This window comes from Berghia stephanieae, chromosome 14 (assembly GCF_034508935.2).
Source record: "Berghia stephanieae isolate SIO BIC M18660-M18661 chromosome 14, UCSD_Bste_1.3, whole genome shotgun sequence".
Classification (NCBI taxonomy): Eukaryota; Metazoa; Mollusca; class Gastropoda; order Nudibranchia; family Aeolidiidae; genus Berghia; species Berghia stephanieae.
The window spans coordinates 30060892-30080872 of NC_088373.1; the positions used below are offsets into that span (position 1 = coordinate 30060892).

At 36.1% G+C, this 19981-nt stretch overlaps 1 protein-coding gene across 1 annotated transcript; it reads right to left on the bottom strand.

Annotated features, from left to right (window-relative positions):
* Positions 1-1549: 1549 nt before the first annotated feature.
* Positions 1550-16193, bottom strand: LOC144959574 (ammonium transporter Rh type C-like). Its single transcript, XM_078892193.1, has 3 exons — positions 16126-16193; positions 14210-14346; positions 1550-3921 (listed from the first exon to the last, which is right to left on the bottom strand). The coding sequence occupies exons 1-3, from the start codon at positions 16191-16193 to the stop codon at positions 3773-3775; spliced, it is 354 nt and encodes a 117-aa protein (XP_078748319.1). The 3' UTR covers positions 1550-3772.
* Between the last annotated feature and the right edge of the window lie 3788 nt (positions 16194-19981).

The window sequence follows — 19981 nt, forward strand, 5'->3', positions numbered from 1 at the left end:
TAAATAAACGAACAAACAAGAAAAACAAAAAACAAACAATAAACAAATACAAAGCAGAAACAAAAACATTAAAAGGCAAAACAAAACAACAACAAACCATATTTTTATAAATAAAGAAACAGCAAGAGTATTGCAATTCTTTAAGTTGAAGTGTCAAGAGAGATAACTCAATAAATGTGTTAATCGTTGAGATGCATAATGTTTATTAGGTTGTTTCCCTTGATTTAAATGAGTGCGATTCTCGATCGAAGTCATTGCGTCTGTCTCTGTCTCTCTTTCACTCTATGTTAGTCTCTCTTTCTCACTCTATTTCTCTCACACGCTTTCTCTCTCTGTCTCTCTCACTCTCTCTGTCTCTCTCTGTATCTCTCTCACTCTCTCTGTCTCTCTCTCTCTTTATCTCTGTTTAACTCTCTCTCTATCTCTCTCACTCTCTCTCAGTCTCTCTCAGTATCTCTCTCACTCTCTCTCTCTCTGTCTCTATCTATGTCTCTCCCTCTCTCTCTGTCTATCTCTCTTACTCTCTCTCAGTCTCTCACTCTCTCTTACTCTCTCTCTCTCACTCTCTCTCTCTCTCTCTCTCTCTCTCTCTTCCCATGCTTGTCCCTATGCTGATACTTTAGTAAACCACTTAGCACTCATTATTACCCCAATCGAATCAGGACTAGTACCTGGCTATGGGCAAAGAGGGATATTGTCCTATTCTTCCTCCTTCTTTTCCTCATCCTTTTCCTCCTCCTCCTCCTCTCCTCCTTCTCCTCTTCTTCCTCCTCATCATCCTCTTCCTCCTACTACTACTTCTTCATCATCATCATCTTCTACTTCTTCTTCCTCTTCTTCTTCTTCTTCTTCTTCTTATTCTTCTCTTTTTCTTCTTCTTCTTCTTCTTCTTCTCTTCTTCTTCTTCTTCTTCTTCTTCTTCTTCTTCTTCTTCTTCTTCTTCTTCTTTCTTCTTCTTCTTCTTCTTCTTCTTCTTCTTCTTCTTCTTCTTCTTCTTCTTCTTTTTATTTTATTTATTATTTATTATTATTATTATTATTATTATTATTATTATTATTATTATTATTATTATTATTTATTATTATTATTATTATTATTATATCTTCTTCTACCTCAATCCTCCTCCTCCTCTTCCTCCTCTTCCTCCTCCTCCTCCTCCTCCTCCTCCCCTAACCCTCATCACATTTCCTCAAATGACTGATGTGCTATGAACGCTAATTAATAAAACAAAATCTAATTTTAAAAGCTGCAAAAGTAATAAAATCACTAGAATATATAAGACAAAACAAAACCGTTTAAAACACACACACACACACACACACACACACACACACACACACACAACGAACCCACGTTATCCCAAATAGATATCCGTCCGGCCCCCCCTCTCCACCAGATTAAAAAAAAGAAACAAATATATATATATATATATATATATATATATATATATATATATATATATATATATATATATACATATATATATATGCAAATACACCAACAAAAAAATTAAAAACAAAGCAAAAGAATAAATGGGCAAAAGAATAGATTAAATATGTATAAATATATTTATTACAATTTTGAACCAATAGTACAAAAAATAAAAAAGATACAAGTTATAAAGCTATGAACGTACAAATTACTCTCTCTCTCTCTCTCTCTCTCTCTCTCTCTCTCTCTCTCTCTCTCTCTCTTCTCTCTCTCTCTTATTCTCTCTCTCTCTCTCTCTCTCTCTGTGATGTGGAGATATTACCAATATGAATACATACATTTTTAAAAGAAGGCAATGATATGGTTTAACAAACGTAGACGATTCATTTCAATTGTGATGTTATGCGTTCAGTTAAATAACTCATAATATTCGCCTGCCGGATCTAATATACCAACACACAAAACTATGTGTGACCTTGAATGCTGAGAGTTGATTGATACAATTTAGTGAGAACTATTCATAAGAATGGCTGGCAAAAAAAAGATCATTGAAAAAGAGTTAAGTTATTTTCGTTCTAACGATATGCGCTTGGCAGTATAACGGACCAACACACAACACTTTGTGTAACCTTGAACGTTTATAGTCTGGTTAATGCAGTTTAGGGAGAATTACTCACAAACGTGGGTGATAAAAAACAATAACACAAAGAGTTGAGTGACGTCAATTTCATAATATCTTTCGATAGATTGAATTTGAGATCACTCATATCTTTGTAATAGGATTCAATAGTCTGATGTCACGTCAGCCCAGCAACCAGCAGTTGGTTGTAAGGAAAAAAATTGATTCTTTTTAATCTCTATGCTGGCTAGAACTTTTCAAATGTCATGTGATCAGAATTTATAATAGTCAAACAAATGATCCTATTTATAATTTTTTTTTTTCCTTTGGATACACTTTTATGCTCGTCAGAGAAATATTTCATGAGGGCGTCCGCCATACTTCCGTAGTTTAGAGCCAGTTGCCAAGTTACTATACGTCATTACGAGGGAAGTGACGCCATGACTGTAGAAGCCAATTCATAATTTCTCTCCGTACTCAGGTGTAAAAGTACGACTTGCTGTCTATGATAGTTTAGCAAGGATGATGTGCGTTATACTACCAGCCCCATCCCCTCCTCAGGCAAAAAATTAAAGCATTTATAGAGAGCAATAGCCACTAAAAGTCTTCAGAGCATTTTACAAAGGGTTCCTAGCCATCAGCACCTCTTTACATGCAATACAAGACATGACGCCTATTAAGCGATATTACGTTTGTTTTGTTTATTTATTTATTTTTGTTTTGCTTTTGTATTTCTTCATTGACAACGCTGTTAATCGCCAAGTACTCATTTTACACCCGATTACATTCTACAAATGTGAGTAAAAGAGCCTTTTCTAGGGATTCAAGTAAAGTGGGATTCGAACATTGGACCATTCGGCCCGAAGGCCGTCTCATCACATTTTTGCTATCATTTTGAATCCGATACTATACCGCTTTAATAAAAAAAAATAACATTCGCTTCTCTTATCTGATAGGGGAAATTTATCTCTTGGGTCTATTCCAAAGGAAGACTGAAATATCTAGGTGTTAGCCGCAATGCAATTGATCTAGGGCGAGGTGACTTGCTCTAGGCCACACAGCGTAGCGGCGGGTGATTGAACTCGGTACCTTTCGGGTACGAAGCAAAGACCGTACCGCTGCGCGATGCTGCCCGAAAGGTCACATCAAACATTCAATTTAAAACACCACGTTTAATCAGATAGTGTGGCTATGTGGTCTAGTGGTATGACACTCGCCTTCGGATCGAAAGGTCCAGGGTTCGAGTCCCTCTCTGGGCGGTGAATAGTCGAGTCCTTGGAAAAGGCTCTTTACTCTCTTTCTCTAGGGTCAACAGATTTAAAGTCGTCTCCTTTTTCTCGTTCGTTCAGATGGTAAATCTACTCTCCACCGGATATGCTTGTGACCTCTGGTGACCTACCTGACTGTCGTGTAGCTTATTCCACATGCTGGTTGGGCCAGTATGTTCTCCTAAGGGCAGAGAGGGTTGGCTAATTCTGTAGAATGTGTTCAGCAATCATATTTGAAATTAATGATTTTCTGGCCGTTAACAACGTTGTAATATCGCATAACAGGCGTCATGTCTCGTCCTACACGTTAATTGTTCCCGTTGGCTAGGGGACCCTCTGTAAAGCTCTGCGCATGTTTAAGTGATATTGCGCTACATAAAAACTCAAATTATTTCTTGATGTTCTTTTAGACATAAAACCTTCTGGAGATTATTGAGCGTGACACGTGACCAAGTTAAAGTTGCTGAGATTCATAGTTATTCTTTGCTGCTTGAGAGATGATATCGCCTTGAGGAAATCCATCTGGAAGAATCCAATTAACTCTATCGTCAAAGAGGTTGCCCTCTTTCGGGGCGTTCCAAATCGGCAGTTTGAGGAAGAGTCCTGAAACCAATGGAGAAAAAAAGCAAAGGTCAGGTCAAAGGTCAAAAGTACATATCAAATTTGATTATGGCATCTTTGAAATTTGCAAAATGTATGAAAAAACAAAAACAACACAAAAATAGAACCCCAAAAAAGCAACAACCGCAACCTCCCCCTTTGTTAATAGGCACATACATCAAAATGAGAAGAAGAAAAAAGAAACAAAAGCACACACAAAAACAAAATAATAAAGACAAAAACACATCACATCAAAAAAAAAAGGAAAGGAAACATATTTAGACAACTAAAGACAACAAAAAATGATAACAATTGCGACAAGACGGAACCAGGGGGTGTGACTCTAGACACACTAAGCTTGCCAACCCTAGAGTCTCGTAGAGAAAACAGTCACACTAAGATGGCCAACACTCCAGTCTCGTAGAGAGAACAGGCACACCACTAAGATGGCCAACACTCCAGTGTCGTAGAGAGAACAGGCACACTAAGATGGCCAACACTCCAGTCTCGTAGAGAGAGCAGGCACACTAAGATGGCCAACACTCCAGTGTCGTAGAGAGAACAGGCACACTAAGATGGCCAACACTCCAGTCTCGTAGAGAGAACAGACACATTAAGATGGCCAACACTCCAGTGTCGTAGAGAGAACAGGCACACCACTAAGATGGCCAACACTCCAGTGTCGTAGAGAGAACAGGCACACTAAGATGGCCAACACTCCAGTCTCGTAGAGAGAACAGGCACACTAAGATGGCCAACACTCCAGTGTCGTAGAGAGAACAGGCACACTAAGATGGCCAACACTCCAGTCTCGTAGAGAGAACAGACACACTAAGATGGCCAACACTCCAGTCTCGTAGAGAGAACAGGCACACTAAGATGGCCAACACTCCAGTGTCGTAGAGAGAACAGGCACACTAAGATGGCCAACACTCCAGTCTCGTAGAGAGAACAGACACACTAAGATGGCCAACACTCCATTCTCGAAGAGAGAACGATCCCATACATCTATTTCGCAAAACAGTCAAAAAATAACACTCTGCAATAAACATTCAAATCTACATTAACAAATCAATAAAACAGATACTCGACTAGGCTTCATCACACCGACAAATTCTACCAGCCATTTCCAAGAACAAACACATGCAAATATAGCGTTTTCCCCTCGAACATTACGTGAATTGAACAACCTAGCACATGATATTATAAACGCGAATGGCAAAAAGCAATAACAAAGACACGAGTGAAGTCAACTTCGATCTATATTTAGACAGATTGAAGTTGACGTCACTCGAGTCTTTGTTATTATTGTTTTTTTCTTTTGTTTTTGTTTTTTTGCCATCCACGTTTACGAGTAACTGTATTAACCAGACTATAAAAGTTCAAGGTTACACATAGTTTCGTGTGTTGGTCCGTTATACTTCCGGATGGCAATGTTGTGAGCTTCTTAGCTAATTGCATACTATCTGTACCATCAAATGGGTGACAAGTTATCACACGATTTTCTCGATCATATTATAAATGTTGAAGTTTACAAATAGATTTCTGTGTTTGTTCTATTGATTAAGCGGTAGAACAGTGGGTATTTTACTTAGACGCTTAGCGTCGATGTTTACAAATCACTGCCATTGTTTACATTATGGATGTCCGACAGGCGTGGTTATCTAGGTGTTTATTTTACCAAATATATATTCAATTATAGATAGTGAGCGCTTGGCTGAATAAACTCACAACATTGTCATCCGGAAGTATAACGGACCAACACACAAAACTAAGTGTAACCTTAAACGTTTATAGTCAGGTTAATACAATTCATTGAGAATTGGATTCAATAGTATGATGTCACGTCGCCCAGCAACGGCGAGCAGCGTGGTTATAAAACAAAGAAAATTGGTACTTTTTATTCTTCATGCTGGCTAGAACTTTTTCACATGTCGTATTGATCAGAATGTATAAAAGTCAAAACGGGATCATATTTTTTTATGCTTTTCTCCTCTGGATACACTTTTATGTTCGTCGGAGAACTATTTCATAAGGGCGTCCGCCATTGTTCCGATAGTTTAGAGAAAGTTACTAAGTTACTATGCGTCATTACGAGGGAAGTGACGTCACGACTGTTGAAGGCTATTACTCATCAACACGGATGGCCATAAGAAATATTTATTTAAAAAAAAAAAACAAAGATAAAAAAAAACAATAGCAAAGATCAAATTCATTCTATCTATAAGAATCAATAAGTTTGTTTGAGACGGGGGTGGGGGATAATAATAATAATAATAATAAATGGCATTTATATAGCGCTTTACCCCGTTGTCACAGGCTCTAAGCGCTTTACAGTGATATAAAACAAAACATATTACAGTGAGACAAGTGTGAAGGAAACGTGATACGAATTCAATTTAACAACAACAAAATATGAAAATAATATTGCAACATTATGACGTAAAAAGATAAAACTTTAAGCGAGATTTGAACGTTGTCAACGAATCCGAGCATCTCACGTGTGACGGGAGAGAATTCCAAAAATGGGGGGCCGAAAATTGAAAAGACTGTTCACCTATTTTACGCAATGGCTTAGGTTTGACAAGGATTGATTGGTCATTGCTTGACCTCAAGTTTCTATTGGGGACATATATGTTTAGAAGGTCTTTAATATAGGAGGGACTGTTCGTGCTTAGGGATTTGTAGACAACAGTACAAATCTTATAGGCAACTCTTTTTTCAACAGGAAGCCAATGTAACTCACGGAGAAGAAGAGTTGCTGACGGGTATTTTTTGTTATTGCGTACAATGAGCCTGGCTGCGTTATTTTGAGCAACCTGAAGTTTGCTAATTTTGTCTTTAGTTAAATTCGCCCAAAGGGAGTTACAATAGTCCAATTTAGATAAAACCAAGGAATTAATTAAAAGTTCTGTTATATGCTTCGGTATTAAATTACGAATTTTGCTTATTTTTTTCATTTCTATGTACATAGATTGTATGGTGTTATTCACGTGGCTTGTCATGGAAAGATCTTTATCAATGATGACGCCAAGGTTTTTTGCTTTATTTGAAAATTCTATTGTGCTATTTCCGAGAGTAATTAGTGATTTATTTGCCTGTTTAAGGATACTCGGTCTTCCACACATTAAAATCTCAGTTTTACTATCATTTGATTTTAACTTATTGTGGTACATCCAAGATTTAATCTCATTAAAACAGCTCGTAATTCGTTGTATTAAGAACTGTAAATTACTAAGGGGTGCTGAATCATATATTTGCGTATCATCTGCATAAAAATGATAACTCAGATTGAATCTGGATATCACACTAGAAAGGGGCTGCATATATACAGTAAAAAGGACAGGGCCAAGAACAGAGCCTTGTGGCACTCCAAAATTTAGTAAAACTTGTTCTGACTGAACACCATTCACCACGACAGTCTGCCATCGATCCTGTAAATATGATGTAAACCATTTAAGGGCAATTCCTTTTATGCCGAACGTATTTTCTAGTCTTCTTAACAAAATGTCATGGTAAATGGTGTCAAAGGCAGCTGAAAGATCTAAAAGGCATAATACATTGATATTGTTAGCATCAGCATTACATAAGTCATTAAAGATTTTAACAAGCGCCGTTTCAGTACTGTGTTGATGTTTGTAGGCTGACTGAAAGGGTTGTTCCAAACTGTTGTTCTTAAGATGAGATGTTAATTGTGTAAGAACTACCTTCTCCAAAAGTTTTGACAAAAAAGGTAAATTTGATACAGGACGATAATTGTTTAATATATTGTGGTCCAGTGATGGTTTCTTCAGAAGTGGTTTGACGAGGGCACTTTTAAAGCACGATGGAACTTCGCCAGTCAGTATGGATGTATTTATGATTGATGTAATGGATGGTAATAATGTATCGATGGAGCTGGCCAAAAGCTGTGCTGGTAGGGGATCAAGGTCGCAGGATTTAATGGGGGCTTTTTTTATCAACTCGTTTATGAAACTAGGTGAAACTGGTTGGAACTTGTCTAAAGGGGTACCACAGAATGTATTTGTATCTATAAATGGTTCATGCCGATCTAGTTCTGAACGAATGTTATGGATTTTGTCTTTAAAAAAGTTGACAAATGTGTCTGGCAAGTCTCTTTGATTGGTTGTAGATGGTAATGAAGTGCATCTTTCACGTCCAAGTAGATCATTGCAGATGTTAAATAATTGTTTACAAGATTTAGAAGTTTCAAATTTTGAAAGGAAATACGTGGTCTTTGCCTTTTTTATTGTTGTCTTCCAGGCACGAAATGCGCTCTTGAATATTTCACGATGAATCATGAGGCCTGATGTTTTCAGCAGTCTTTCTGCTCTCCGACACTTCGTTTTAGCTTCTTTAACGTCCTACGTATACCACGGAGCATACTTGCGGTTGGTGACGGTCCTTGTTTGGAATGGCGCATGTTTGTCAAGCGTTTCAATGAGACAACTATTCCACTGGTCTGGAGAAATAATTGAATTTTTAGTAAGTTTTGTTTCTAAATCGCCTCTGAAATTGTCCAAATTAATGCCTTTAATGTTTCTGGTTGATGTGGTGGTGGTTTCTTGGCATGGTTTTGAAACGTCAAGATTGAAAGAAATGAGGGAGTGGTCCGAAAAGGGGAGATACTCGACGGTGGCGTTGGTTTTTTGGAACTCTGAATTTTCTACAATTACCCAATCTAAAATATGACCAGCAGAGTGGGTTGGCGTTGTTACGATCTGGCACATGTTGTTCTCTGATAATGACTCGTGATAGGGATGGGGATCACAGTTCTGGATTGGACGTGTAACATAACAACGTCTTGAAAACAAGATAAATACTATCATAGATGCATTGTCAAGAGTAATTTACGAAGTTATTACTGTCATTATTGTCATTTGAATGACTCATACTATGCAAGAATGATCACGGTATTAGGGTAGAAAGGTCGTGACGTCACAATTTCCACTTTACTGGTTCCAAACATCCGTGTATCTATGCATCATTTGGAAGACTTAATTATTATGCAACTATGATCACGGTATCGGGGTAGAAAAGTCTTTACGTCACACCTTCCATTTTACTGATTCCAAACATCCTTTGTGCGGCTATGTGGTATTGTGGTATGACACTTGCTTTCGGATCGGAGGGTCCTGGATTCGAGCCTCGCGCTCGGCGCATAGTTGAGTCCTTGGAAAAGGCACTTTACTCACATTCTCTCACTGTACTCAGGTGTAAAATGAGTACCTGGCCGTTAACAACGTTGCCTTTGTCCGAATAATTGTAATATCGCCTAATAAGCGTCATGTCCAATCTTATATTTTAAATGTTGCTGTTGACCAAGGACCCCTTGTAATGCACTTTGAGCACATTTAGTCGATATTGCGCTATATAAAGCTCAATTTTAAAAATATTTTTAATAGCTGTGTATGTAAAGCATCCTTCGGAGTACTAATAAAAGATAGGTGACATATTGGGGGCAGCGTGGCTCAGCGGTTGGTCTTTGCTTCGTACACGAAAGGGACCGAGTCGATCATCCGCCGCTGCGATATGTAAAATAAAAAAAATAAAAATTAAAAAAATGAGCTTTATATAGGGCAATATCCACTAAATGTGCTCAAAGCGCTTTACAAGGGGTCCCTGGTCGACAGCAACATTAAAACATGTAGGACGGGACATGTCGCCGTTTATGCGATATTACATTTTTTTTTCCGACAGGCACAACACTGTTAACGGTCAGGTACTCATTTTACACCTGAGTACAGTGAAAGAATGTGAGTAAAGAGCCTTCTCCAAGTTGTGTAAGGCAGGTGGGGGGGGGGGGGGGGTTCCACAACCAGGTTTATTCCACACCCACATTCAATATATCAACCTCTTCGCAGGAAGATTTCAAAAAGACCCATTGGAAACTGTTCAAAGTTTTAGCTTAACTGCCTTTGATTTCGTTTTCCTGTTTGAAAACAAGAAGCAGCGACTTTTACTACTGTTTAATTCTGACAATTTTTTAAGTTTTTATGAGCCCATTAAAGGTAAGTACAACACTCATGGTTTTCAAATATGTGACCCATTGTCTCAAAACGGTATTATGTCGGAACGAACCGGATACTTAAAAGCAGAATGTAATTTTAAACTTGTCAAAAATATAAATTGTTGATATTAGCACCCTAAAATATGATATCCATCCTCCTCAATAAAACATACAAACTCAACACAAGACTGATATTTCTGACTATAAATTCAATTTTCAACATCTTAACCATCCCGACTTAATACCGTTTTGAGGCGAAGGGTCACATATAGCAAAAAGTTAGATTTTCTTCAACTTTGGAGCTCAAGCTAGAAATGCTTAATCATTCACCGATATGTAAAATTTATCCCCAAACCTTTCTAGATGCCTTAAGTAAGTTGCTGTGCCTATTTTAGATTCATAAATGTCAGGGAAATTCCACACCCTACAGGTTTCGAATTTCTCGTGTCTTTTTTTTTTTTAAGTTGATCAAAAAAATTCTATTTCTTATCTTATCTTATCTTACTAAAAGGTTAATATAGGAATTATCCTTTAAATGCCCTATACAATAGTTTAAAATTACAGAATCTCATATAGCTTGCATTGTATCATTCACAGACAGTTTTACACAACTTTGAATGTAAGAAAAATATATCAATACGGCAATGTAAAATCGAACAATACTATCATAGAATACTGGTAATTGATTATTGGTCGTGATCGAATGAATCCTAAATGTACAAATTTCATGGTACAATGAAATATTAATGACAAAAATAATCATGAAAGCAATAACGATAATAATCATACATAAGTCTCCGTTATATTATCATGATTTTACATTGTTTCAGATGCCATGCGTTTTACTTGTCAACATTTACAAACCAGTCTACAAAATCATGAAAGTAATGGAAAATTTTATCCACATGACAATTTAAAGTTTGATAGGTAAATAAATAAATGGATAAATAGCGAAATTAAACAAACAAATAAATGAATAGATAAAGAAATAAATTATCAAAATCAAATTGATTTGAGAATTTAATCAATTATTAATTTTTAATTTCTATTTAGTAAAATATAATAATACCTTTTAGTCCTACTTAAATCTCAGAGACTTTGACTCCCTATTAACTAAGATTTTATACTGATTCAAAGAACATGCAATTTTTGTGTTAAAACAGAGACTATTCCATGTTTTCACTTTACGTATAAAAAATCAGTTTTGTCTTATTTTGGTCTGAAATCTTGGAAAATATATTTTATATTTGTCGCCTCTGGTATACGTAATCTTGGAAAATGTAAACAAAATCGATGGATTTATTTCATTTATATTATTTATTAACTTGTAGAGCTGAATTAAGTCTCCCCTAATTCTTCTGTATTTGAGATTAGGTGTTAAGCGGGTGTGGAATCGGCCCGACATAGTTTACTAATTGTTTTTCTTAGAAAAACACATCATCCAACATTCTTGGAAATGTGTAGCGTATAAATACTGTTTGAATAATAAGCCTTATTGTTGGCATACATGATGTTACTTATGTATGCCCGTGCTTTAGAGCTGTATCTTGAAGGGATTTCTGATCATGTATTTCTCCTTTTTCTGTAGAGATTGGCTAATCATGTTGATGAATTACACGAAAAGACGGTGTCGTATGACCATGCAGATATGGTGAAATCGGTCGATCTCGTTACATCTGGAGGGATGGGCTGTAAATGTGCTGCCAAATTATACAACCTACACTGGGGAACAGTCCGTGACCATGTCAAGAAACGATACAGCAGAATAGGAGAAGATTCTTATTGCTTTCTAAAATCGCGAGACTTGCACCTGGGATCGATCTCCGTCCCCTCGATTGTGAATCGGGTGCTCTACCAACTGAGCTATCGGGACCCCCGCCTAGGCCTATTGGTCTCATGTCATAGTCTACAAAGATTGTTGTTGTGTTCATTTCAGAAGTTAATTATTGTTCCTGATTGTTTCATTCTCCTTTTGCATGCTTGTCATGATGGGTGTGGAATTACCCCAAAATGGTTAATATGCGAATAAAGAGAAAATTTGGAATTTATGAAGTGGCGTTCCTTTTTTTAGATGTTATTTGTACAGAATCCAAGTGTAAATGGCTGTGGGATATTTGTATTTTGTTTGTGTGTTCACCTCATCAATAGAAAATTTATGAGAATCAACTGAAAAAGTTGGGTGTGGAATCCCCCCCCCCCCCCCACACCTTGCCCTACTCAACTATGCGCCAAGCGAGGCTTGAACCTATGACCTTCCGATCCGAAACGAGTGTCATACCACTAGACCACATAGCCGCACTCCAATGAGTTTGGAACCAGTGTTCTGACGTCACACATTCATTCCCTATCAATAGAACCAATAACACTGCAACAAATTATTGTTACTATTCTGAGATTGGAAGGTATGTGTGGGGGGGGGGGGGGGGGGGTCACAATTGCTGTTATACCTAAATCTTGTAATCAAAATAATACTCGAATTGGGTGCATTGATAGGAATAAATTACGATGTTATTATTATCACCATTTTCATTCCAAAGACTAATTATTCTGCAAGAGTGATCACAGTATTTGAATGAAATGATGAAGTCATTAAATTCTAACAACCTTACTTTTGCGTAAGAATTATTTATTAACCCATTAGCGGCGAAAAATGAATTCCTTTGAAATCAGCATGTGTCAGCATTTGCTATTTTTCTTTATAGTTTTGTTATGTACGACACAATAGCTTCCTATCCAAAGGGTAACAAGGAATTCATATTGTTTGCTTCAAGCTATGAATAGATACCAGGATGTAGTCCAAACTTTATTTGTCTAATGGCAGGTACACCTTTATATATCCTACATTTTATGTCTATTGATTGTAGATTTATTGGTTCATTTGTTCACTGATCTATCTATCTATCTATCTATCGAATCTATCTATCTATCTATCTATCTATCTATCTATCTATCTATCTATCTATCTATCTATCTATCTATCTATCGAATCTATCTATCTATCTATCTATCTATCTATCTATCTATCTATCTATCTATCTATCTATCGAATCTATCTATCTATCTATCTATCTATCTATCTATCTATCTATCTATCTATCTATTCTATCTATCTATCTATCTATCTATCTATCTATCTATCTATCTATCTATCTATCTATCTATCTATCGAATCTATCTATCTATCCATCTATCTATCTATCTATCTATCTATCTATCTATCTATCTATCTATCTATCTATCTATCTATCTATCTATCTATCTATCTATCTATCTATCTATCTATCTATCTGTCTATTTATCTATCTATCTATTTATCTCCCTGGCTATATATATATATATATATATATATATATATATATATATATATATATATATATATATATATATATATATATATATATATATATATGTATATATTATCTATCGGCCAATCATTGATCTATGCATATATCTATCAATTGATTTATCTACCCATCTATATATATCGTATATTGCCGTTATAGGATTTCCCGTAATGTTCTTTGAGCACTTTTTTTGGATATTTCGCTACGTAAACAATCCAATTCGTTTTGTTTTGTTTATCTTAAACACATACCATGGTCATGAGCTTACTAGTGAGAAGCCCAGAGACGATAGCAAAAACCATGATAAACTTACCAGGGAGAGGAGAGGCCCAGAGACGATAGCAAAAACCATCATAAACTTACCAGGTAGAGGAGAGGCCCAGAGACGATAGCAAAAACCATCATAAACTAACCCGTGAAAGGAGAGGCCCATAGACGATAGCAAAAAACATCATAAACTTATTAGGGAGAGGAAGGCCCAGAGGCGATAGCAAAAACCATCATCAACTTACCTGTAAGAGGAGAGGCCCAGAGACGATAGTAAAACCATCATAATCTTACCAGGGAGAGGAGAGGCCCAGAGACGATAGCAAAAACCATCATAAACTTACCAGTGAGAGTCCAGAGACGATAGCAAAAGCGATCATCAACTTACCAGTGAGAGGAGAGGCCCGGGGACAATAGTAAAAAACGATCATAAACTTACCAGTGAGAGGCCAGAGACTATAACAAAAACCACTATCAACTTACCAGTGAGAGGAGAGGCCCAGAGACTATAGCAAAAACCATCATAAACTTACCAGTAAGAGGCTCAGAGACAAAAGCAAAAACCATCAACTTACCAGTGAGAGGAGAGGCCCATAGACGATAGCAAAAACCATCATAAACTTACCAGTGAGAAGCCCAGAGACTATAGCAAAAACCATCATAAACTTACCAGTCAGAAGTCCAGAGACAATAGCAAAAACCATAGTGACAACGGCAGCGGCCATCTGGTAACCCCCTTGTTCCTCTGGGGACCGACCAGTCAACTCATCGTTCTCGATGCCAATTTCGGGGAACACATCAGCAATACTGAAAAAAAAAAAAAAAAACAACAGGCGTGTCAGATAAAAGGCCTCACCTTTACCCCGGATCTGAACTCGGTAATTTCTCGTGCAAACTGAGTGCTCTATCAACTGAGCTGTCGGGACCACCGCCCATAATACCAGTTTAAGACTATGCGTAACATAGCCGGAGTTTATCCCTGTTTCTATAGCGTGAAAGGGACAATAGGAATTACTTGCTACTCCTTGGATAGGACTCTAGTCTGTCGCAAAGCTTTTTTCCGCATTTTTAAACAGATCCAGCAACCCAATCACTGCTGGGTGGACAGAAAAGGGAGGGGGGGGGGGGGTCAGAAAAAAATCTCGACTGCACCCGAGATAGATCTTCTGTCCCTTTCATTGTGAAGTGAGTGATCTACCAACAAAGCTATCGGACACCCAAACACCCCCCCCCCCCTTTTCGTGTAACATAATAGGTGAGTTATTTTCAAAAAGAATAAAAAGATTGAAAATAGTATACCCATGCCTACTTGTGTGCGTTCAAGCGTGACCGAGGATATTCTAATAATCCCTCACGGTCTTGACACAGAGAAACCACTGACCATGAAGGACGTTTGTCTATTATTACCGCCATCATCTGGACACAACAAACCCATTGTATTGTTATACTGATACAGTGTATAGTTATTTGTTTATAATATAATATCCACAACCAGAGGTGTTTAGATCGCCCTAGGTGGTCTAGGGGAAAAATGGTTTGGTGATAAATGTGACCAAGCGAATCGAAACGGTATTATGCCGTGGGGGAGGGGACAGGGCTGGACAGTTGATACTGTTATCTTTTAGATCCAACAAAACCATAATATATATGCTAACACACACAAACACACGCACACACATATATATACTATATATATATATATATATATATATATATATATATATAATACATATATATACTATATAAACTCAATATATAAACTATTATATATATAAACTCAAAACCTTTCTATCCCGAAATATAACGGACCAACACACAAAACTATGTGTAACCTTGAATGCTTTTTTAGCCTGGTTAATACAGTTTAGTGAGAATTACTCACAAACATGGATGGCAAAAAAAAAAACAATAACAGAGACTTGGGTGACGTCAACTTAATTATGTCTATATATCAATATCAAAATTATTCATATAACTCACTTACTAAAACCAATAACAAAGAAAGATGTATCTATGGTTCTATTTAAGTAAAATACTCACTGTTCTACCAAAAAGAACACTCCTATCAACACTGAAAAAAAACGTGTACCCTTCAACAGTATATTGGAGTTTGTTGGAGGGAATTTCGTGAGAACAAATCACCAAAATGTGTAAAAACAATAACAAAGAGCAGATTTAACTTCAATTTTATTCAATCTATTATTTGTAAGCACCTCGCTCTGTCTGACTGTTCGGTATTAAGGGCTCGTTACAAATCCTGTATTTTGATTGGTCAAAATCAACTGGTAATGGGGATGGCCTATATATATATATATATATATATATATATTATATATATATATATATATATATATATATATTATATATTCATACATATAATATGCGCTTGGCGAAGAAGCTCACGACATTGCCATCCGGAAGTATAACGGACCAACACTCAAAACAACATAATATTTCAAGTATAATTATGATCAAATTCTGGAATATTGTTTCTAGCATTCGCACTCATCAGGAAATGAAAATGAAAGTAGACTGTTGTGTCTATTTTACTTTTTCGGCTTCGCCATTATGGTGGTTCATAATTACCTAAAAAGGGCTTTGATTTTATGTCTGTATGAAGATGATAGTTCGTTTCTTTTATTGAGTGTTGCCATGTTCGGTTTTGTGGTGATGTAGAATTTTTCTTACAAGCAGAATTTGCAAATCTTAGAAGAAAGAGAGTAAGACTGTGCTCTGGAGATGATTTTTCACGTAAGGCTGTGTTGTATATTTTTTCTTTGAGATTTCAAATGTGTTCGATTAGTGTTGTAGAATGTCGTTTGTGTATGTTTTTGAAGGAAGATGTATGCAGGTTGTATCTGGTTTTGAATGGACACTCAGTGAGGCCACTGTATGTTTCTTGTTTTGGTATGTCTGGGATTGTAACTGTGGCTTGATAAATAACGTTTTGAAACGAGCTAACATATTATTGTGTGCGAAAGAACTAAAGAATGAAAAGAGAGAGAGAGAAAGAGAGAGAGAGAGAGAGAGAGAGAGAGAGAGAGAGAGAGAGAGAGAGAGAGAAGGTTTTGAAAACACTTATTCTATTGTACCACGAAAACATATTGTCCAGGAAGATTTGAACTCTTGACCTTGTGAATGAAAGGCAACTTGACCACTGGACAATCGGACTGTCTAATTACAGGTTTCCCAAAGACCCCTCCTCTCCACCACCCAGTGGTCACAAATTCTTCCTTCATTAACTCTAATCTTTACAGAATTCTAAGTCATGAAATCTACTGTGCGATCACAAAAGTACCTGTCTGAAGGATTTCTATAGATAGAAAGACGATGACGTCACTCGAGTATTTTTTATTGGTTTTTTATTTATTTATTTTTATTTTTTATTTTGGTGCCATTCACATTTGTGACCCTACGCCTTGAAGCGGTATTAAGTCGGGATTTGGAAAACAAAGAAAACCGGTTTTAAAGTGGAAATGGTCAAAATGATCAAATTTCAGTTTTTGGTTGTTTTATAAACTACATTCATTTTTCTACATGAAAACATAATAATTCATCATAAGTATCGACGATAAGTTATATATATTTAAAGTTTAAAAAAGCAACTATCAGTGAAACATTCAACACAAGAGTTGACTTTCTCTCAGAGAGCCACCATTTCCAAGGCTGCACATGCTAATAATAACTAATAGCTAATAACAAATACTTTGACCTCAAACTTTAGTTTCGCCGGTTTTTAAAGTTCGTGTTGCTCTACTTAACACTTGATGCACTTTTATCTCTCTCTCTCTCTCTCTCTCTCTCTCTCTCTCTCTCTCTCTCTCTTTCTCTCTCTCTCAAACACACACACACACACACACACACACACACACACACACACTACAACCACCACCACCGCATCTTCATCACGACCACTACTACTACAATCACCATCACCACCACATCATCACTGCCACTACTACTTCAACCACCACCACCACATCATTATCACTACTACTACAACTACCACCACCACATCGTCATTACTACTACAACCACTACCACTACATCATCACTACTACTACAACCACCCACACCACATTATCACTACTACTACAACCACTGCCACTACTCCAACCACAGTCACACCACCACCGCCACCACATCATCATCACTACCAGTACTACTACTACAACAGCCATTATGACATCATCATCATCACTACTAACACTATTACTACTACCACCACTACTACTACTACTACTACTACTACTACTACTACTACTACTACTATACTACTACTACTACTACTACTACTACTACTAACTACTACTACTACTACTACTACTACTACCACAACCACCAACACAACATCATCCTCACTACCATCATTATGTTTTGGAGCTTTTCTTCACTTGAAATAAGGAAACTTTGGGGTTGTATTTGGCAATGTGTTCACATATCAGAAAATATTTGTAATCAGTTATCTATTTAGATCTATACAATATGTAAACACAATACCAAATATCATCCCAATTCCCTTTTTGTGTGTGCGGAAATTCCTCTTTCGGCATTGAAATTCCTCCGAGTGGTGTCTGAAATTCCTGTGAGTCAAATTGAAAATTGGCGTCTCTGCAAATTTTACTATTCTCGTCAAATGTTCAATGCCCGTATCTGAGGAGTTATCTTTGCCCATTGATTTGACTGTGTGTGAAAACGGTGCATCACTTCATAGTCGATTTTCTCAAAACTTGGTTTTTACACTCTCCCAACTTCAAACGGTCATAGTTCGGCAATGAATAATCAGAATTTTATAAATTTGGGATCAAAATTGTAAGCATAATATAAGCTATATCAAAACAAAACAAAAACCAAAATTGAAAAATCCGACTTAATACCGTTTCGAGGCGGAGGGTCACATTTATTAGTAATTCTCACTAAACTGTATTAACCGGACTATAAACGTTCAAGTTTACACATAGTTCTGTGTGTTGGTCCCTTATACATCCGGATGGCAATGTTGTGAGCTTCTTAGTCAAGGGCATACTATCTCTACCGGAATATGTTAGATCTGGCGGAAAGCACTTTGCGATAGACACGAGTCCTTCCAAATGGTAGCAATCAATTGCGAATAGCCATTTACACGATTTAGAAACCGGGATAAACTCCTGCTCCATGGTGGGTGCCAGTAAGTGATGGCTATGAAGGACTGCGTTGGATTTAGACTGGACATGTAAGTATGGGTGTAAGGGTCACATGCCATTTAATACCAGGACAAAACGACTGGTCACATTTATTAATAACAGCATGGGAAATGATATTGTGAAAGTCATATAGATAGTATGAAGTTGACGTCACTCAGGTCTGTGTTATTGCTTTTTGCCATCCATGTTTATGAGTAATTCTCACTAAACTGTATTAACAAGGCTATGAACGTTCATGGTTTTACATAGTTTTTGTGTGTTGGTCAGTAATACTTCCGGATGGCAATGTTGTGAGCTTCATAGTCAAGCGCATACTATCTATAGATAGTATAAAGTGACGTCACTCATGTCTTTGTTATTGTTATTTGCCATCAACATTTATGAGTAATTCTCACTAAACTGTATAATCCAGACTATAAAAGTTCAAGGTTACACATAGTTTTGTGTGTTGGTCCTTTATACTTCCAGATGACAATGTTGTGAGCTTCTTTGCCAAGCGCATTCTATCTATAGGCACGGAAAGACGAAATAGATAGAATCCTGTTTCAAAAGATATTCCAAATAAATGTGGCCTTGGGTGTGAAGTAGCTTGAAACCCATACAATAAGAGGTGTGGAGATAGAGGCTTTTTTGTTTTTCGTTTCATCTTTCTTTCTTTTATATGTTTGTATGTGGGTGGGGGGTGGGGCGGTGGAGGGGAGGGAGGGGGTGGGGGAGGCAGGGTTGGGAAGGTGTGTGCCGTGAACGAGTTTCTATGGATATCTGTGGACCTCATTATTATTATTATTATTATTATTATTATTATTATTATTATTATTATAATTATTATTATTATTATTATTATTATTATTATTATTATTATTATTATTATTATTATTATTATTATTATTATTATTATTATATTATTATATTATTATTATTATCATTATTATCATTATTATATATTATTATCATTATTATTATTATTATTATTAATTATTATTATTTATTATTTTATTATTATCATTATTATTATTATTATTATTATTTATTATTATTATTATTATTATTATTATTATTATTATTATTATTATTATTATTTATTATTATTATTATTATTATTATTATTATTATTATTATATTATATTATTATTATATTATTATTATTATTATTATATATTATTATATTTATTATTATTTTATATTATTATTATTATATTATTTTTATTAAATTATTTATTATTATCTATTATTATTATTATTTATTATTATTATTATTA

Excerpts from the sequence above, each read along its gene's own strand:
- LOC144959574 (XM_078892193.1), bottom strand. The coding sequence starts at position 16,193 with ATGGCAACACTCAATAAAAGAAACGAACTATCATCTTCATACAGACAT. Across the intron at positions 14,347-16,125 it reads AAAATCAAAGCCCTTTTTAG|TATTGCTGATGTGTTCCCCG; the intron begins GTAATTATGAAC and ends TTTTTTTTTCAG. Across the intron at positions 3,922-14,209 it reads TGTCTCTGGACTTCTGACTG|GACTCTTCCTCAAACTGCCG; the intron begins GTAAGTTTATGA and ends CATTGGTTTCAG.